The sequence below is a fragment of the Fukomys damarensis genome, unplaced genomic scaffold (genome assembly GCF_012274545.1).
Source record: "Fukomys damarensis isolate Sample0158 unplaced genomic scaffold, DMR_v1.0_HiC HiC_scaffold_33, whole genome shotgun sequence".
Taxonomy (NCBI): domain Eukaryota; kingdom Metazoa; phylum Chordata; class Mammalia; order Rodentia; family Bathyergidae; genus Fukomys; species Fukomys damarensis.
This window is the reverse complement of record NW_022900945.1, coordinates 42,476,160-42,496,509: the sequence shown is the minus strand read 5'-3', so window position 1 is coordinate 42,496,509 and position 20,350 is coordinate 42,476,160. Positions and strand designations below refer to the sequence as shown.

At 39.3% G+C, this 20,350-nt stretch overlaps 2 protein-coding genes across 2 annotated transcripts; one reads left to right on the top strand and one right to left on the bottom strand.

Moving 5' to 3' along the window:
• Positions 1–1,745: 1,745 nt before the first annotated feature.
• Positions 1,746–12,598, bottom strand: Atp5pb (ATP synthase peripheral stalk-membrane subunit b). Its single transcript, XM_010606059.3, has 7 exons — positions 12,452–12,598; positions 12,154–12,190; positions 7,587–7,732; positions 6,506–6,669; positions 5,912–6,037; positions 3,147–3,326; positions 1,746–2,150 (listed from the first exon to the last, which is right to left on the bottom strand). Exons 1-7 carry the CDS (start codon positions 12,489–12,491, stop codon positions 2,073–2,075), a joined length of 771 nt encoding a protein of 256 aa, XP_010604361.1. The 5' UTR covers positions 12,492–12,598; the 3' UTR covers positions 1,746–2,072.
• A 72-nt stretch (positions 12,599–12,670) lies between these two features.
• Positions 12,671–20,243, top strand: Wdr77 (WD repeat domain 77). The gene is made up of 10 exons (XM_010606047.2): positions 12,671–12,973; positions 13,220–13,405; positions 13,937–14,078; positions 14,370–14,419; positions 17,246–17,316; positions 17,436–17,490; positions 17,949–18,020; positions 18,547–18,655; positions 19,170–19,238; positions 19,848–20,243. Exons 1-10 carry the CDS (start codon positions 12,859–12,861, stop codon positions 20,005–20,007), a joined length of 1,029 nt encoding a protein of 342 aa, XP_010604349.1. The 5' UTR covers positions 12,671–12,858; the 3' UTR covers positions 20,008–20,243.
• The last annotated feature ends 107 nt before the right edge of the window (positions 20,244–20,350 follow it).

Here is a 20,350-nt window from a genome sequence, read left to right as displayed (position 1 = left end):
ATGTGTCAAAATTTCATTTATAAGGTCAGATAATATTCCACTGTATGGTTCATACTTTTTCCTTATTCAATATGGCTTGAGGGACACTTAGGCTGCTTCCATGTTTTTAAGTAAAACCTTGGCTTGAGAGCATAATTCATTCTGGAAACATGCTTGTAATCCAAAGCACCTGTATATCATAGCAAATTTCCCCATAATGGATTCATTCCACAACCCAAAAATATTCATATAAAATGATTACAAAAATTAAAAAAAATTACTATAATGCAAAATAATAAAGAAAATACAAATAAAAAATTAACTCATACTTGTTTCAAAACCTTTGTGGCTGGTGTGAGGGAGAGAAGAAAGGATATAATCTTGTTATTGTATAAGGCAATTTTCACTATCACTAATGGAATTACTGCCATCTGTTGGCTCAAAGGAATCGTCTTGTGTAACTTTACCAAGGAACCTATCCATGACTCTTGATTTTGAGGATTTCATGGAAAGGTGACACAGCATTGTCCTTAAACAGATTCATTGCTCACACTGCTATAGCTTTATTTGGTGGTGCTTTTCTACTTTTCAAAATTTGGTTTCCCACATTTACATACCTCTCTGATCTCATTTGAAGTGAAGGATTCCTTGGCCTTTTTCTTCTGCAGGCACGATCTCCTCCGCATAACCTCTTGTTTTTAGGAAATGATCACCCACAATCCCACAGCAAAAAAAAAACTGGCTTATTTGTGATCATGTGATGGTCGGTGTTATGTCCTACTTGTATTGCAAGACATCACTTATTAAGTTAAAATTATTAGAAATACTTGCTCATCTTGCAGAACACTCATGGAACGTTACCTGGAATCCAAGGTTTTTTGAGACAGGGTCTCACTATGTAGAGACTGACCTGGAACTATGTAGCCCAGGCTGGTCTTGAACTCACATCCTCCTGCCTCAGCCTCCTGAGTGCTGGGATTACAGGCATGTGCCACCATGCCCGACGTCATGATTTTACTGTAGTGTGAACAATGCTGTATGAACATGGTGTACAAGTCTCTTCATAACTCTTTCAATTTTTCGAGACATTCTTGCTATGTTTTCCATGTTGGCCTCAAAGAATCTTCTAGCCTCAGCCTTCCAAGTATCTATAACTAAAGTTGTATATCACATCTGGAATCTTTCATTCTTTTGAGTAGATACCTAGAAGTGAAGTTGCTAGATTATACTGTTGTTTCTTTTTTTGAGGAAAGGTCATACTTTTACATTGACTTTATTACCTTACATTTCCAAATAGTATACAGGGATTTCAATTCTTCCATATCCTAACAGTTATTTTTTGGTTGTTTTGCCTGAGAATAAACCCCACAAGTGTGCTTATAGTGTTTGCCCCAATTTATTTTTATGGTGTTAGATTAAATCCAGGCCTCATGCAAATGCTCTTCCACTAAACTACATATTCAGCCCTCTTCTGTGTTTCCAATAGTTATACACTGGATTCTTAAATTGATTTTTATGACATAGTCTAACATTTTCTACAGGCATACTACTAAAATTGTTTAACTCAATGATTTGACATACAGTGTTTCCTTTGGTTATTTTAAACAGGTGGGTACTTAAAAGCTTTGAATTTTCCATAACCAATCAGTCAGGTAAAAGTAGCTCACCACAGAATGGAGCTCAATGTATGATAATAGCTCAATGACTTTATTTTTTATTTTTACTCATGACAAATGTTGAAATGTTGTTTCAGAGAATTACAGAACTGGAAAAATCTTGTTTCAATTGTCCTTTATTGCAAGATCATAGAACTAATTACAAATTTAACCTATAACTTGGTAATATTTAGATAAGTTTTAATAAAAACAAATTGCTATTCAAAAGTGATCATAGAACAACTCAAGATGCAGAGTAATGATGAGGAATAGCTGACTGGCCAATAGATTTAGTTCTCACTAAATGAAACCCCAAGCTTTTCTTTTTTAGGAAAAGTAAACTGTAATTTCAGTAGACAGCAATACGGGAAGTTTTAGTCACAAAGACTAGTTTCCATTTAGTCAACTGTTTCTGGCTCTCAATTGGGAGAGATACATTTACATAATTGGCTGTGCTTGAGCCTTCTTTGCAAGCAGCTTTAGATCTGCAATACACTTGGCAATTGTCTCCTTTTCCTGCAATAAGGAAAGAAATCTGGTTAGACTTTTATATAACACTGAAGGATCTATATACTGTAATTCTAAAGGATACCTCCTACCAGGCCAGAGCCTTAATATGTAAAGACTACGAGATAACTTTGGAAGAAAATTAATTGTTTAACAAAGTGATGTAATTTACTTTAGAAGCAAACCCAGGGAGTTAAAATTCCCTGGCTCATAGCTTTTGTGGGTGAAATCTACAAAAAATTTGAAGCCAATACTCCTATAACCCTCTGTTCTTGCTGTTGGCTTGTATAGTTAATAGATCCTTGAAGAAAGATGAATTTAACAAACAGCAGTGATATAAAAATATTAAGAATGAGCATAACTGTTAGTTTTTTTTACATAATTTTTGATGTTTTCTAAGTTACCTAAATACATATATATTACTTTTATGTAAACAGTTTATTAAATAAAAACAATCCATGCAGTTTGGATAAACCATTTTTTAAATTCTGAATAGGTTATACAGAAAATGCTAAAAAATGCCTGAGTAGGCTATGTATCTGGAACAGAAGAAACTAAGTCATAAAGAAATGAAGACAGAAGTTTAAAAACTAATTTAAGCAAATAAGAGAAAATATTCCTGTTCATGACAGATGAATTAAAGTTGGAAAGAGGTCAGAGAACAGAGATCACTCTTCTGTTTTCTAACAGAAGAGGTTTATTTTATGTTTTATATAGAAACATTTGGGTTAGCACTACCCAAATGATGGAACATGAACATAGGCCAATGACTTTTCCACTGTTTTGACATATGACGTGGGATATTCTGTTAACTAGACTCTGAAGAAAAGGGAAAGCTCTTAGAGCATTTATGTAGTATCTAAGATTACCTACATCCAAAAATAAATCAACCAGGAATACCCTATTTCTAAGCAAAAGACTCTTAGCTATTCTTCCTTCAAAAGCACTAGCAGATGCTTGTCAGACGTACCAGTACAACTCTAGAAGCCATAAAACACTGTGTACCTGCTGTGCAGAGATGCTCTGCACCACTTGTTTCTCCACCCAGTTTATCATGTGCTCTTGTTCCTTTCGATTCATCATATTCTGCACAGAGATATGATAGTCCAGGCGACTCTTTACCTCCTTATATACTCTATGTAGTCGGTCCCGGTAAGTAACCTCCAAGGCCATAGCAATATTATTCTGGGACAAAAAAAAGAAAAGATGAATACTGCTTCCATGTTTAAAGGAATACTTTTTGTTCTGAGAATTTTCTCAGAATGTCCTACTTCTCCTATTTTATGTGAAATTCTTTTGTTTAGTAAGTAACAGACACACGATAAAAAACTAACAGCATGTGGTAAAAAAATTTACAAGTATAGGCATTAAAAAATATATTCTCTAGCACCACCATTGGCTATCATTTTCCTGGATTTCTTGTATTCTCTGCTAGAGATGTGTAATAACATAACAAGTACATGCACACATATATCACCTTTATTATGATATGCATGCAGGCCCACCTCAATTTTAAGTTATACTGAATTTCACTAAACTGATGTTCTCTAATTCATTTATCCAAGTTCTAGCAATAGATTAGGTTGCTTCCAATTTTTCTGCTACAAATAATGCTGTATATATTGTATTTGTTTTTGCATTTGTATGCAAATATTTACTTTAATAATTCTTGTATTTGCTATCAATGCAATTAAATCTTATAACCACATCAAAGGACGGACACTATTATATTCATTTAACAGAGAGGAAACTGAAGCAGAAGTTAAGGAACTTGCTCAAGTTTACACAGTTAATAATAAACTGCCAAGTGAAGATCTGAATACTGGGAGCTGAGCTACAAAGACCACGCTCTTAAGGATCCCTACTTGGCTGACTCAAAGGGATCTCACACCAATGCAGACAAAACTGAAGGTTACAGCATCAAAGTATTCCAAGTGATCCTTCAAAACCTAGGAGAGATTATGTCACTCCTCTGTTTACAGATGCCTCTGAGACAGTGATAACAAACCTACAGCATTCATGCTATTGTGTTTTTTTAAAATGAGAGATTTGGCTACCTTCTTTGCTTCCTTTTAATTTCTTCCTCACACATTATACTTTAGCTATGTTGGCCTCTTGAGTTTTCCTGAATTATACTGATTAAACACATTTTTTTTTCTTTGCCTGGAATATTACTTCCCCAGAAATCTAGTTTCTATTACTTCTTTCAAGGCTCTGCTCAGATATCACACAACAGGCCTTTCTTGACTGCCCTAAAACACAGCCACTCCCTCATCCTGCCGTCTCTTGCTTTACTGTCTTTTTTAGCAATTACTCTCTACCCACTGACATTCACATCTCGACTATTCATTTTCTGTCCTTCACCCAATGAAAGGCTAGAAAGTAAACTCCACAAAAGCAGAAATTTTGTTTCTTTCTCTGCTAAGCACCCAGCCATGACCAAGTATTCACACGGGTAGAACTCAACAATTACCTATTAAATAATAGATAAAAACATAAGTGACTTCATTTGACTTAAAAAAAAAAGCTACATGTTTTAATTTAGTTTTCAAAAAACCAGAAAATACTTGGCTGTGCTTGGTTGTATGTGTGTGCAGTATGCAAAAAGCACTGTCCAACTGTAACCTCAATATGCACAGAAAGAAACTTTCAACATTTTCTGAGATTTTTAAACATTCATACATGTAAGATTCTTTATGAATTCTGTTAAAAAGAATGTAGTTTTAGATAGACCCAGCAGAGTTTCTGATTCCATACACCATTGAATGAGTCTAAAAACCTACACCAACTCTGATGCATGGGGTTCTCAGACCACCCTGAGAATAATGGCCTGGCCTGGATCCTTAATATTTCCAATAGTACTTAACTCTTAGCATCACATTTTTCATTTCATAGGCACTTCCATAGTATAAAATTTCAACATGAGAACATCTTTTAAATATTAAGCAGAAAATATGGGACTGAAATGATGAAATAATTGAACATATTCCTGTTTTAGAATCTATGCTTTGAACATAAGAAATTCTACTGCTATTTGAATTTGCTTTGTGACTGTAAGATATCTGACTTTGTAAATAAATATGCTAAGCAAGATTTTTTTATACCAAGTGTGTATGAAAAACAGAGTACAGCCAGGTGTGGTGGCCCATTCCTGTAATTTCAGTATGTGGGAGTTTGAGTCAGGCTTGGGCTGAGTCCAAGGTCAGCCTGGACTACACAGTGAGACCTTGCCTCAAAAAACAAAAACAAAAAATACAAAAAATACAGAGTATTTACATATATACAGAGTGTGTGTGTGTGTTTGTATATAGTATATTTGTATTTATATAGAGTATATTTATATTTATACAGAGTATATATATTTATATATACAAAGTTTATCTCGTTTTTTAGTGGATGCCATTTCTTAATCAGCTATAAGTTAATGACACTTTTATTTTTACAACTTCTAATATTTCTAATTTTAGAATATTCTTTTTCTACTTGAAAATGTCTAAAATGTTTAAATGTCTAAATAGCTTTAACTGCCAGTCTCTACTCATATCTGTTTTTTCTGAATAAAATATACCCAAACTAATTTAATCTTTCCTCATAAAGACTCTGATTATTTCTTTCTTTCATTTCTCTATTGTTCTTTTTGCAGGGCTGGAAACTAGTAAATCCAGGGCCTAGTACATGCTAGGCGAGTGTTCTACCATTTAGCTACATCCTCAGCCCCTGATTTTTTTCTTTTGAAAAACACAAAATGAGTAGAAACTATTGAAACATACCCTCTGGACATCAAAAAGGTAGTGGCGCTTCTGAACAAGTGCCTGCTGTGACTTCTCCAAATCAATTGAATCCTGGATTTGTTTCATGGAAGCTTGCTTTGCCTCTTCTAGTTGGGCAATTTTTTGCTGTAATTATATTAACAATAAAGGTCAGTGAAAACACCAAAAGTAGCAAAAATAGATTCACTTATGCTTCCTTTAAATTCTATTTATTTGTAAAACACCTGCAAAGAAACACACACATTTGAAAGGATTGTATGAATCCTTACAAAGAACTGTCCATAGAATACTGTAGTAGCTTGAATGAATCTGTTAAAAATCTGGTCTAGGGCCAGGGATTTAGCTCAGTGGTTCCACTGCCTGCATCGCAAGCACAAGGACCCGAGTTCGATCCCCGGTATAAAAAAAAAAAAATGTGGTCTAGTTGACTTACAAAGATTTATTTCAAATTAGTAACTAACATTGACACTTAGTTGTAACCTTATAATCAGAATTCTGTATTCATTCTCCAACATTTATAATATGAAAACTATCACTATGGCTTTGCTATTTCTGCTACAGTCTAAAATAGGAAATTTAATTTATGATTCTTACCGCATTGATTTTATCAACAAATTCTGCAAAGGTGGCACCATATTTTTTAATTGCATAGATAATCAGCCCTACTACAGATATGGAAGAGATGGTCTCTGGGGTAATCACATATATTTCTTTGGACAGAAAATATAAGATAAGCCCAGTTCCAAGCATATAGGGTCCTAAAAGAAGAAAGAAGTTATTTTGTCAATTGATATGCAACACCTAAGAGGTGGAATATATACAGACACTTGTATATCTATTTGAAAACAAAGTTAAATGGTTTAAAATAACCAGATTCAAAGACAAAATACCAGACTGATAATCAATATGGTAGAGGCGAAAGAACTAACATCCAGATTCAATGAAACTATATCCTAACTCTACAACTTATAAGAAATAGCAGTCAAAAGAATCTTTGAAATTAGTTTCCTCAAATGGTAACAGAATCTTCACACAGTTGATGAAACTGAGAAATAATGTTTATAAAGTATTTACAATAGCTCAACAAACACAGCTACTCTACAAAGATGCCAGGTAACTCTGTGAAGTAACCCATCCTACAAAATATACTACTCACTAATGAGAAATATCAGAAGGGACAAAATTTCTCTACTCCTCACCTATTTTTAATAAATAGGAAGCTGACGCAGGAAACAATGAAGAAAAAACTATAAAGTAATAAATACGTAAAAAAAAGGATTAAATACCAGAATTCTCAACTTCCACACCCTTAATTATAATGCTTCAAATACACTTATCTTTTTCTGTAACAGGTCATGAGTCCTGAAGACACAAAGCATGACTTAGGATTTAGAACACAAACATTCCTTTAGAATTTTCATATGTACTTCCTAAGATAGACAACCCCACCACATAATGCCTAAAACAGTACCTGGCACTAAGCAGGCATACAAAAAATTTGGTATATCAGAAGATGTAACAATGCCATAAAATTAAGTTAAAATCCCAGAAGACAAGAACAACCAGGTCAACTGTTACACTAAATCACTTCTACAATTTCCTTTACAAAACAGCTGAGTTGATTTTAGTGAAATGATCCAAATGTCCTATTAAATAGAGACAGGGCAACACTCACCTGTCACACCAGTTTTAGGATAAAGGAACTGGAAGAATTCCTCAGGAATCAGCCCAAGACGAACTTTTCCGCCATATTCAGGAAGAGGTGGTACAGGAGCAAGTCTTGGTTGCCCTGTGTGAAAGATCCTTGTTGCCTGCAATACCCTACAGGTAGCAATTGTACACATTTAAGACTTATTTTTCAAATAAAAGACAATGTATGAACAAATGGCAAAAACAATGAATAGAGATGAAGATTCAGGCAGTTTCCCATGTCATAATGGGAAAAGAATGAACTAGGAAGTGGAAGGTCAGATGTGACAAGTTCAATGACTTAATCAGACTCTCAAAGCCATATATAATCTTCCAGCGACTCTCTTCTATAAATATTATAGATCATCTGTCTAACATTTTATTAATAACACTAAAAAAGTATGGACCCTGCAGCCAGATTCTCTGGGTTAAAATCCAACACCTTCCTCTTAAACTATTGTAATCTCGGATTTCTCTACATAAAATGGGAATACACCATATTACTTTGTAGGGCTGTTGTAAGGATTGAGTTAATGTAAAGTGCTCTTAGAATGGTGTTTGACATGTGATAAAATTCTATGTTAAGTAGTTAGCTGTCACTTGCCTGCTGTACTGTAAGGTTCTTTATGCCAAGAACTTTGGCTTTTTTCACTATTCAGACTCAGTCCACACTGAACTGTCCTCCAGGTATCAAGGAGCCCACAAAGGGCTGGAAGCAACTGCTCTGCGAAGGGTGCTTTCTAAAAAGCGTCTGCAAGAGATCATCGCAGCAAAGAGAAGCAATGAATGAGTTATGAGTTTCAGACTATGACGTCTGGCAAGAGCCCAGGGGCCCCTATGAATCCCTGTGACTAACCTGGTATCTGGGAGGCTCCTCTGGGACAACATGATACTCAACAACACTGATATCCTGTTGCGGATTCAGATCACCTAGTATGGAGGCTTTCACTGGGCTGTTGTAGTGTATGTAGTGCTCATCATCTGGATGATCAAGATGAATCTTACCCTGCAGACCACACCACCTTCTACTTCACTGTCTCCCTGGCCTTGGTTGATATTGCTCTTGAGGTGCTGGTTATACCATTGGCCATTGTCTTTAGCCTGAACATCCCAATATATTTCTACAACTGCTTTTTTATGTACTATGTGCTGCTGATCTTCACCCATGCCTCTATTATGTCCTCTCTGTTCATGGCTATGAGCTACACCCACAGCACCATGTTTATCTTTTGAATATTATTAATGCTTTTTATTACATCAATTATCTGAAGCTTTGGAATTTGAAAGTCATCCTCAAGATTTCTTCACTGAAAGGTTTCTCAGCCCCAGCACTATTGACATTTTAGACTTGGCAATTCTTTTATTATAGAAGATTGTTCCATACATTTAAGCAATATCCCTATGACCTTTATACAACAGATATCAATAGCACCCTGCTTCTCTGTGTTAACCAAAAGTGTTTCTGGATATTGCAAATATTGCCTGAGGACAAAACTGCCCAGGCTGAAATAATGATTTAAATCATGAACTAGAGAACTCACTGATGCAAATCCTCTCATCTGGCTTAGCTGAAACTTTTATTAAGGCTTTCTTACTCATCTTACAATCCAAAACTTGATATCTCTGCTTCTTGTCAAATATAATCCTTAAGCCTAGTCTCTTTATATTACTATCAATGTCTATAAAATGCAAATTTGACTTGATAACTCTTTAATAGGCTCTCTTCTACCCGCAGAAAACAAACTACTTAATAATATAGCATACTTGGCTCAGTAACCATTACATTTTTTTTTTTGGTTTTTTGAGACAGGGTCTCACTATGTAGTCAAGACTGACCTGGAACTCACTGTGTAGCCCAGGCTGGTCTCGAACTCACAGCGATCCTCCTGCTTCAGCCTCCAGAGTGCTGGGATTACAGGCGTGCGCCACCACACCCGGCCTAGTAACCATTACATTTTATGACCTCCTCTTCCTCCATTCTACCTTCACCCATACAGAACTGCTTATGTCTCTCAAAAACAAAAACTTGTCTTATGCTGGTCTTTCTGCCTAGTATGCCTTTCAGTTACTGACTGCCATATCAAATCAAGCTTTAGAACATCTCAGGAATATCTTTTATAAAGGTGTCAATTTTGAGCTAACATGCATTCATTTAATAAACAAAACACTTGATTTTTTTACTTATGCTAGATAATGGCAACATAGCAATGAACAAGGTCTCAGTGTTCAACATCCTCATGAGAGTTGTGAGAAGTGTAGGTACATCCACACAAAATTTCAGATGCTGTAAATGCTATTAATAACAAAAGAGCAAGGGAACAAGGAGGTCTCTTGGTAGGTTAAATGACATTTGAGCCAATGACTTGAAACAAGTGTAAAGATCCTAAGGCAAGAATGAGCTTGGCAGTTTGCAGAGGTACAGCAAGGCTAGTATAACTTAAAAGAGAATAGAAGGAAATGGTCAAGAGGTAGAGTGGGATCAATTCATCATGTTGTGTTGTTTGTCTTATGCTATTTGAATTTTTTCAAGAGGAATGTGGGCTCTCAAGGTTTTAGGTAGAGACTGACATAATCCCCCTGGCTGCTGTGAAAATGTACTCTGCTGTGACAAGAGTAGGGATGCAAGACTAGTTAACAGGCCATTGAAACAGCCTAGGAGAAAGCTAGTTACAGTTCATACTACAGTAGAAGTGGTTAGAATTTTAAAAATCTGGACAAAGAGCCTTCCTGATGACGGAGATGGAGTGTAAAGAAAATCAAGCATGTTCCTCATATCTACCATATATTGTTAGATTCTTTATTATTCTTAACTCATTTTTTTCTGGTACTAGGGATCAAACTCAGGACCTCGCACTTGCCAAGCAGGTGCGGTGCCACTGAGCTATATCCCTGGCTCTTAACTTTTTAGTGTTTGTATGAAATCTTTTTTTTTGATAAATTGGAAGATGCCAATTATAATCTCACTTTACTGCATACTCAAGTCAAATACATATACATTATAGCTATTTTGCAAGGTATAGGGTAATTAAGTCTTGGGACTAAATTTAACTAAAAAAAGAAATTGCAAAGAAAAATGACATGTCATAAAATTATTTTATCAGCTGCTAATATGTACTAAGTCAGTAGTGGTGAACTATGACAAGTGTTTTGTTTTTTTTTTAAGACAAAAGATGTTAATGTATGAGTATTTTTTTTTTCTGAGCTAAAACCTCAGTGTTCAGGTTTAATGGCATGTTGGTATTTTGCAATAAATGAGTGAGTTTTGGGTTGCAATTTGGGCAGTCTCTAAAAGATTCACCATCACTGTACTAAGTACACATTATGGACAAAGCACTGTTTTTTTTCCTACAGGAATTATGTTTCTTAATTATGATAACCCATAACATACTATTATAGGAGATAGTTTATTTAGTTAGCTCATGAATGAGGCAGCTAGCTAGTAGAAAGGCCTGAGATAGAGTGGGGTGACCAGCCATACTCATAAAAATTAAGGACAGAGAACTAAAACTTTGGACAAAGAAGCAATTTCTTAGGCAGCATGGAATGCAGCCACTCCCTACTAAGATCCTGAATTCTAAGAAAGTTATAAGGCAGATTAATCCATTTCTTCTTACTTCCCAGTTTATTGTAAATACTGAGTGAAAGAACTAGAATATAGAGCCTGAGTTCCAATTGATCATTTTCAATCCAGAGTCACCTGTGATAGGTGACCACTAAAAAACTATGCAACTCTTGTACCCTACTTGCCTATAAGTAATTCTAAATTGCGAGGCCATGAGGCAACCCATTCAGGACCCTTCCTGTCTGTCTCTCTGGAACTATTCCTATTCCCCAGTAAACCCTTCCTACTCTGAACCTTCTTTGTCTTTTGGAATTCATTCTTCCATTTCAGGGACACAAACTCAGCACATCTGACATCTAGCAGATTGGGAGCTGTATTTTCTCCTACATCACTGTCATTTCTATTTTGCAGACGAGGAAAATGAGGTAAGGAGTCAGGTATCTTTGTACCTTCTTTGGAGACCGCACTCTAAACCACTACTTTATAGCTGATTCTATGCCTAGATCAAGTTTGAGCTCCACGACTCAGGTATTCAGACTTACTTAGTCATTATATTCTTGGTTATGAGAGCGGTAAGAAAAATATTTACAGAACCAATAAATGATTTCGGCAGTACAGTAAAAAAGTAGGAATCCATGAGACATCGGAACAACATGCTTCACTGTTTTATTTAACAAAACCTTTAGTACATAACCTAATAACTGCATGTGGCAGCTATGTGTAGCTGAAGGTCACAAGGGGAAGGGACTTAGAAGACATGAAAGCCAGTTTCTAGTTTAGCAGTGCACTTCACTTATCCCCTTACATATTTGTCATTAGATGATATGAGGACGCTCCAGGCAGTTACAGGAATAAGTGTTTGAGGCTTTAAACTTCCCCAAATTCCCCAAATTCCGAAGAAAGGTAACTTCTAGCCTAAAGCTAAGAGAAGCAAATCAAGGAATGAAACGAGGTGAAAAACCAAAGGGAGCAATGCACTCCTCACACTTACCCTGGTCCTAAGAGGGCTGCGTTCTTCAGACCGGGGGCTGGAGATGTAAAACGCACAGGTCAGCAAAGTCAAGGTAAAATCTAGTTTGTCCCTTCCCCTGTCGCTGCGGAAGCCGATCCCTACTACCATACTCCACTCTTTCCCATCTCCCTAGATCCCGCGCTGTCTTCAGACGCACTGATCACTCCCTAACAGACAGGTCCAAATGTCATTGGGCCCTTCTGTACCCGCTTCTACCCCCTAGATTCCCTTCTTTCCAAGCACCTTCATAGCCTATGGCAGAGTCTACACCACTCACCCGCTATAGCGGTAGCAGAAAGTACCACCCGGGACAGCATGGTCAGCAAAGGTCCAGGAGACGGTTTTAGTGTCCCTGTGACCCCGACCGGAGAATCTGGTCGGGGCAAGAGCAAGATGGCCGCTGACAAATCTCGCGAGAGAGAGCTTCGTCCTCTCCCTTTCAAGTCTAGTCCGGAGTTATTTTTTTTACTCTCGCGAGAAGAGGCAAAGCGCACTGAGAATTTGTTAAAAGTGGCCCGCAAACCGGAAACAGGTTGGAAGCGTAGCAGAAATTCTCGCGAGAAATAGTTACCGTTGCCTCCAGAGAGGGGCGGAGGCTCAGAGGTGCACCTCGTGGGAACTGTCGCTGGATCTGAATCGGGCAGACGTCCAGTTTGAGATTAGGTGGGAATTGGAACCGTGGAGATGCGCAAGGAAACCCCGCCTCCTCTAGTGCCGCCGGCGGCCCGCGAATGGAACCTTCCTCCTAATGCGCCCGCCTGTATGGAACGGCAGCTGGAGGCTGCGCGGTACCGGTCTGGTGAGCCGAGATCCCCGGCCTGGGAGCTCCCTGGCCCGACCCCGGGGCGCCCCTCCCCAGGAGTGACCCTCTAGCCCACCTCGACCCACGTGCCACTCTGATCCCTACCTCGCGTTGCCGAGCTGTCCGAACTAAGCCCCATCTTCCCGAGCTCAGATCCAGACCCGGTCCGTAGGCTGTTCTGTGTGGTCACCATAGAGACGAGCCCTTCCACTTCTCGCGCTGACAGCTTGTACCCTCTCGTAGATGGGGCGCTTCTGCTTGCCGCCTCCAGCCTTAGTGGCCGCTGCTGGGCCGGCTCCCTCTGGCTTTTCAAGGACCCATGTGCTGCACCCAATGAAGGCTTCTGCTCCGCTGGAGTCCAGACGGAGGCCGGAGTGGCTGACCTCACTTGGGTGGGGGACAGAGGTATCCTAGTGGCCTCTGATTCAGGTGAGTAACTTTCCTCTTCCCTCCGTGGCCCCCCTCTGTAGAAGGGAAGCTTGGTTACAGATCAGACTGGGCTCAATCCATAGCATCCTGTAATCAGTGCTTGGAAGAGCTGAGAGTGTTACCAAGTAATTCAGCAGTTACTCATTAGTGTCTGAATAATTGCAAAGAGTCACTGGATTGTGTGTGCTCAGATGATTGTGGAGACATCATCCTTGTTGCCTGGGAACTGATTTTGTAATTGGAAGCAGAAAAAGGAATTTTGTAGGTTTTTTCATCATTCGCTGCCTTAAAGGAGCTTTCCCCCACGTAATTGTCTAGGCTGCTATTAGGAATACAGTAGGGCTGCATAAAGTGAAATGGCCTAGAAATTAGCCAAATTCCCTAATGATGTGGGTTTCCCTTTTATAGGAATAACTTACTTTGTTAGTTTATTGACAAGGGCTGCATGAGTTTTAGAAGTAAATTGCTCTCTTGGTATAATCTTAGCTCGTGTTTCTCTTCCCTCACCTGGCCCACTTCATCCCCAAACAGGTGCTGTTGAATTGTGGGAGCTGGATGAGAATGAGACACTTATTGTCAGCAAGTTCTGCAAGTATGAGCACGACGACATTGTGTCTACAGTCAGTGTCCTGAGCTCCGGCACACAAGCTGTCAGTGGTAGCAAAGACTTCTGGTAGGACCCTGTTCTCATCACTTCTGTCTCTAGACTTCCTTTGGTTGTCTGTACTATCCTTTTAACTTCATTAAATAACACGTAAGGCTTATTATAAGCACCTCATGACAAATTATAGCATATCTGTTGGGTTGCCTTAGAGATTTGGCAATTCCTTGTAAATAGGCCATAGCAGCAGTCCAAGTGACAATGACATGGGACATGTCATGGTTAAAGGAAGTTCTTGTATGAACACATTTTCTGTTGATAGGCCAAGATTAAGTCTGTTTTCTGTTTCTTTTTGCTTCTTAGCATCAAGATTTGGGACCTTGCTCAGCAGGTTGTACTGAACTCATACAGAGGTTAGTATGCTTTTCTTTTTAGTCTTGGCCTTAGCTGTCTTGTTTTTATTCTCTTTGGGCTCCTTAAACTTCACATGTTAGGAGCAGCAGTTCCATGTTTTACCTGAAGGTTTTTTGTTTTTGTTTTTCTGGGAACTTCAGTCAGGTTCCTGTATCTACTCCTCCCCTTGTCTCAGTTTCTTTATTTCTCTTGATGGTCTCATACCTTCTTGGCAGTATAAGACTTGCATGTTCCATCTTCTTCCATTCCTGCTTCCCCGCTGTAAGCTGGTCACCAACTTCTTTTTCATTTTCTGTTTTGTCTGTCCCCTTCTTGTCCATTTCTAAGGCCTCGTTTACTCTCAGGCTTCACCTCTCACACATGTGGCACTCATCTCTTCTCCTGTAATTTCTGACTCTTTTGGTCCATCATCGGTTTCTTGTGATCTGCAGATTGAAATCCCATTTTCTTGTCACTGCTTTCGAGCCATTTTACTGTTATTTTGTACTATAATAGCTTTCCCCAGGTACAGTATGTCTTTGACCTTCTCAAAGATAAGTCCTGAGAATTTCAATAAACTTTTGAGCTTTTGAATATTCACCTCCACTTAGTAAATATCTCCAGTGGTACCTTGGTTCATGAATTTAATTCCACGATTCTCTTTGTGAACTGAATTGGATGAGAACTGAATCAAATTTTGTCATAAGGTCAACATTGAATTTAACCAGTGAATTTGATTGGGTTCTCCTCCAGTTTCATTTGCAACCAAAATCATGGAAAAAATTAACAGGAAAAAATGAATATGTGAACTGAGGTGCCACTGTATTTCTCAAGATCCGTGTGGTGCATACCTATAATCCCAGCACATGGGAGGCTTAGGCAGGAAGATCTTGACTTAGAGGCCAGCTTGTGGTATATATACAGTGAAACCTTGTGTCAGGAAAAAGGTCTTTTTCTGGGGTGTACCACAACTTTTTCAAGGTTCCGCTTTGCATTTGCCTTCATTAACGGTATTAATATTTTATTTTGGTAGCAACTCTTGATGAGAATAATGATTAGAGCTTTTTTGTTGTTGAAACTAGGGCCTTTGCACTGAGCTATATCTCTAGCCCCTTTATATTTCTTTCATTTTGAGATAGGGTCTTGCTAAGTTGTCCAAGGTGGCTGGAACTCCGGATCCTCCAGCCTCAGCCTCCAAGAATTTTGGGAATACTGGCATGCACCACCAAACGTGGCAGGCTAGAATGGGTAGCTATACTATTGATATGTTGGGTGATCACTATGATTTTCTCAATAGCTGAATGTTTTACCCAACTGTTTCTAATTTCAAAGTGCATGACTCAGTTTGTGCCAAAATAAAATAAAAACATATACATATTCTGGACCTTCAGGGTTACTTGCAAATTATCAAGCAATAATATTAAAATGTCAGGGCCCAAAGTCTGTTATACTTGTCTTTTCTTTGTTAGACATTGACTTTCCTAGTTAGTACTTTTTTTCAGCACTTTCCCCATTCAGACTTCTTCATTAGTTCTTCATGTTTGTGCCTTTTTCCCTATACTGCACTCTGAATCCTTTAAGGATAGATGACCTAACTATGTGTTCTTCATCTTTTATATGCTGTCATGGTGCTTGTCTCAGAGCTTTGCTTTTTTCAAGTGAGCAATAAATTTTCTCCTTTGACTTACTGTCCTTTGGCCTTTCTGTAGATGGTAGGGCTAGGAAAGAACTATGGCAAGTGGTTCAGTCCTTAGGGCAGGCCAGGAGCACATTCAGATTATCTTGGAAAGTCTGCTTAGAGATGCGTTTTACAGCTTGTACTTAATGTGTGCCAGTGATCTTCAAACTTTTTTACATGTAGGCCTCTTAAAAGAATTAGAAAGCTAAACCCTCATACATTTTTAAATTGCTCTCCAAAAGATTTTAAATTTAAATAGTCCCAAATGTAATTTGTGGCATATCATTTATTGTGTACTTACTATAAGGATATGTTTGTCAAATTTTGGATTAGCAAAATAAGTGCATTTAATCAGAATGTCTACCAAATAGCACAAAACAATTTGCATTATTAAGGTAGTTGGCCAAGTTAAGCTTTACTTTCTGTAAGAAAAAAGTCTGAATTCACTTGTAAATTCAGGTCAACTTGTTAGATGTGTTCATATGACAACCTTTTATCAATTTTTAGCTCTCATTATTAGAAATAGATAAATTGCAAAGCTAGGCTTTTGTGTTTGGTGTAACTCAAACAAGATCAATCCCCTCCACTGGATTTTACCCAGGTAATCTTTTTTTTTTGGCTTTTGGCTTTTAGGGAAAAGTTCCTTTTATGCCTTAGTTTGGACCCTTAGATTTTTATATACCTGAGCCCTGTGCCATGGGAAGATTTGGGCTGTATAAAGTGGAAGAAGGGTGATTGTGAAAACAGATGCAGAGCAGTTTTAGGAAAGAGAATATTAGAGAAATCTATTTGTTTAAAACTCTCAGTGCCAAGAAGTCCCTCAGAAGTTTTTGTGTACTGTTTGCAGATATGTGCACTCTAGTATGAAAACTGTTCTTCTAGAATATTATATAACCCCTACATCAGATTCCTTCAGTATTACCAAGCCTCTAATTACTCCTTCGCTATCTTTACTAATCCTTTCTCCCAAGCATTTTTAGATTTTATGGCTCTATCAATCTTTCCTCTTGGATTTCCTTAATTCATGGCCTCTCATAAAAGTTGTTAAATTGCATTATGAAACCAGGCGTGCTTCTCACACCCTTTCTCCTGCCCCTTGATTTTATATCTTGGTTGGCCTTGTTATATCCTCACTCTCCCCCTCTGTTGTATTTCTTTCTCTTTACAGCTCATGCGGGACAGGTTACCTGTGTTGCTGCCTCTCCCCACAAAGATTCCATGTTTCTTTCATGTAGTGAGGTGAGATATAGCTTCTTCCTCAATCATACTTGGAGCCTATAGGCCGAAATTCCTGATTTGGAGACCTGCCATCAGTGACTTCTTTGGATTGTGAAGCTGTGTCCTGTTCTTCCTTTTAGGACAATAGAATTTTACTCTGGGATACCCGATGTCCCAAGCCAGCATCACAGATGAGTGAGTCTGAGAGCCAGTGGTGGGAGGGTGGTACTGGGAACTAACATGGAAGAGGCTTTCTTGGCCAAAGTCAAAGCAGAGCTGCTACACGCCCAGTCACTGACAGAGTGTCACAATCTTTCCCACCGAAACTCTGCTAACTCCATTCTGTGCAATGCATACCGAAAGGAAGGGCTGGTTCCTGGGTTGGCATTTTATTTTGTAAAGCAGGGGAAATGGTTAGCATTGTTCTCAAGCATCGTGCTTGAAACTTGCCTATGACTTGTGCCTAGAAGGGCAGAGGGCTGATGGATAAATGTAGGTTCAAGGATAAACCTCCTATGAGGTTCCAGGGTGTGGACACGACGGCCTTTACAGAGTTTGGGGAGCTGAATAAAAGTACGCCCTGGGTTTAGATTGACATCATTTGAGAAACTACTCCTGATTTTTGTTTCAAGCCTCCCTTTTCTCCTTTGTAGGCTGCAGTGCCTCTGGCTACCTTCCTACCTCCCTGGCTTGGCATCCTCAGCAAAGTGAAGTCTTTGTCTTTGGTAAGGCAGCATGTCAGGTTGCACATTGACTCTAGGAAGAGGGAGGCTGTGAAAGAACAAACTCCATGGTGCACATGTTCTTGCTGCTCAATTTTGTCAGCACAGTTTAGCACTATTGTGATGAATTATGCTAGTTTTAGTTTTGGAGAACTTGGTGGTTTTTTTTTTTTCTCAGTGTATGTGATTCCTGGTTGTTCCAGCTTCCCTATTCTGAGCATGGCTAGAAGTCAGTGAACCACAAAGTGAGTGGTTTGTTACATGCAGAACCTGGTCTACTGTGGGTAGATGTGGTGCCATGGTGGTAAAGAGGCTGTGCACGTGGTGACAGTTTGTGGTTAAAATCAACCCTACTTCATTAATTTTCATAGCTACCCAGCCACTTATTGTTCCTACTTTGCAAAAGAAGAAACTGATAGTCAATGATTAATTTATCTGTGCTGTAGAAACTATGATTCAAATCCAGGTGTGGCTAACACCAAAGCCCATGATCTTAACCTCAGTGACATGCTCTTTTTCTTTTCTACAGGTGACGAAAATGGGGCTGTGTCCCTTGTGGACACGAAGAATGCAAGCTGTGCCCTCAGTTCAGCTGTGCACACCCAGTGTGTCACCAGGCTGGTGTTTTCCCCACACAGGTAGTTCTTGTCAACAGGGCCCTGCAGATATGAGGGGGCACAGTGAGAGGCATGCGTATGTTGCCAAAGCATTAGCTGATCAAGTTTGTCCCTTAAGGCAGGCAGGTATTGCTCTGGCTGAGAATTTCTGAGCATCAGGGTTCTCTTGAGACTAGTCCTTGCTTGGATTGTACAGTCAGTATGAAGCTAGATGAAATGTTTCATTCCTGCTCAGCACCTAAAATGGTTAATATTGTGGGCTTTAGGGGTGTGTAGTTGGGAGAGCCTGTGTCCCTGGGTTACTGCTAAAGCAATAGAGAGGGGGCCCAGATACACTGATTAGTTGCCAGGGGCTTTGATCCATTTCATAGTTCCTTGGAACTTATAATAAGATAGCCAGACTTTAACCCAAAGTAGGGATCAGGCTGCCATCTCCTCTGGGTGTGTTTGCAGTGGGGTTGGAGTGGGTCCCAGTCAGTTTTTGTTCTGGAATCCAAGGACTTTACTCTTCACATGCATCTCTGCCTTGTCCTAGTGTTCCCTTCCTGGCCTCCCTCAGTGAAGACTGCTCCTTGGCTGTGCTGGACTCGAGCCTTTCTGAGGTGTAAGTATGAAGTAGAATCCTATGATCAGGAATCAGGGAGGGAGCAGTAGATGAACAGGTTCTTTTTTTCTCCAGGAGAAGAGGGACAATTCTCCATCTGTTTCTGAGGGGACTGGGGACTGGAAGCAGGCAGGCTGCTGTCTGTAGCCAGAGCTGATTTACAACCCATCTGTGTCCCTGGTAGAAGAGGCCATTGCGGGGTGGGTGGAACTTCTGAGTCTAGTGTTCCGGCCATCTCCTACCATAGGGCAGCCTGTGCTTTTCAGATAGAGAATCAGGTATGTGAAATGGAACTGCTCAGGCTGGAAGAGCTGAGTTAAACTTCCTCAGTGCCATAATTTGCTGCCTAACTCTGGCCCACCCACATCACTACCTTATTCTGGCCACCATTTCTTCATCTATGAAAATGGAGGACTGGGTTGAATGACTGATGACATCCACTGTGGATTACTCCACTACTCTCCTGTGATGAGGGCATACAGATGATGAAACGTGTATACAGCAAAATGTTGCACTATGGATGTATTGAGTCTCTTTCTTCTTACATCTACTTTTTCTTCTTGTCTTCACCATGCCCCGAAATTTTATTTTTTCTTCCTTCTCTTCTAGGTTTAGAAGCCGAGCCCACAGAGACTTTGTGAGAGATGCTACTTGGTCCCCACTCAATCACTCCCTCCTTACCACGGTGGGGTGGGACCATCAAGTCATTCACCATGTTGTACCTACAGAACCTCTCCCAGACCTCAGACATGAGAGTGCTGCTGAGTAGATTGTATTTAAGAAAAAGGCAGACCCACATGTGATTCACTCCTTTGTTCCTGCCTCAGTTTGTGAGACAACACAGGAGACTTGTGTAGTGTTTCGATGCCCTAGATCTGTGAAGTTAATAGTCATTGTATTTTAGCCTGAGGGAAGCTGGATTCTGGGATCCTTTAGTTGATGGAAGGAAAAACTTGGTTGGCAGTGGGTACATCAGTGGGTACATGTGTGTATGTGTGTATATATTTATATGTGTGTGTGTATATATATGACGAGGACAGCAGTCAGACAACAAGGAAGCAGGTGCAAAAGAAAAGACTAAGACTCCACTGCCGGGTGTGGTGGCACACACC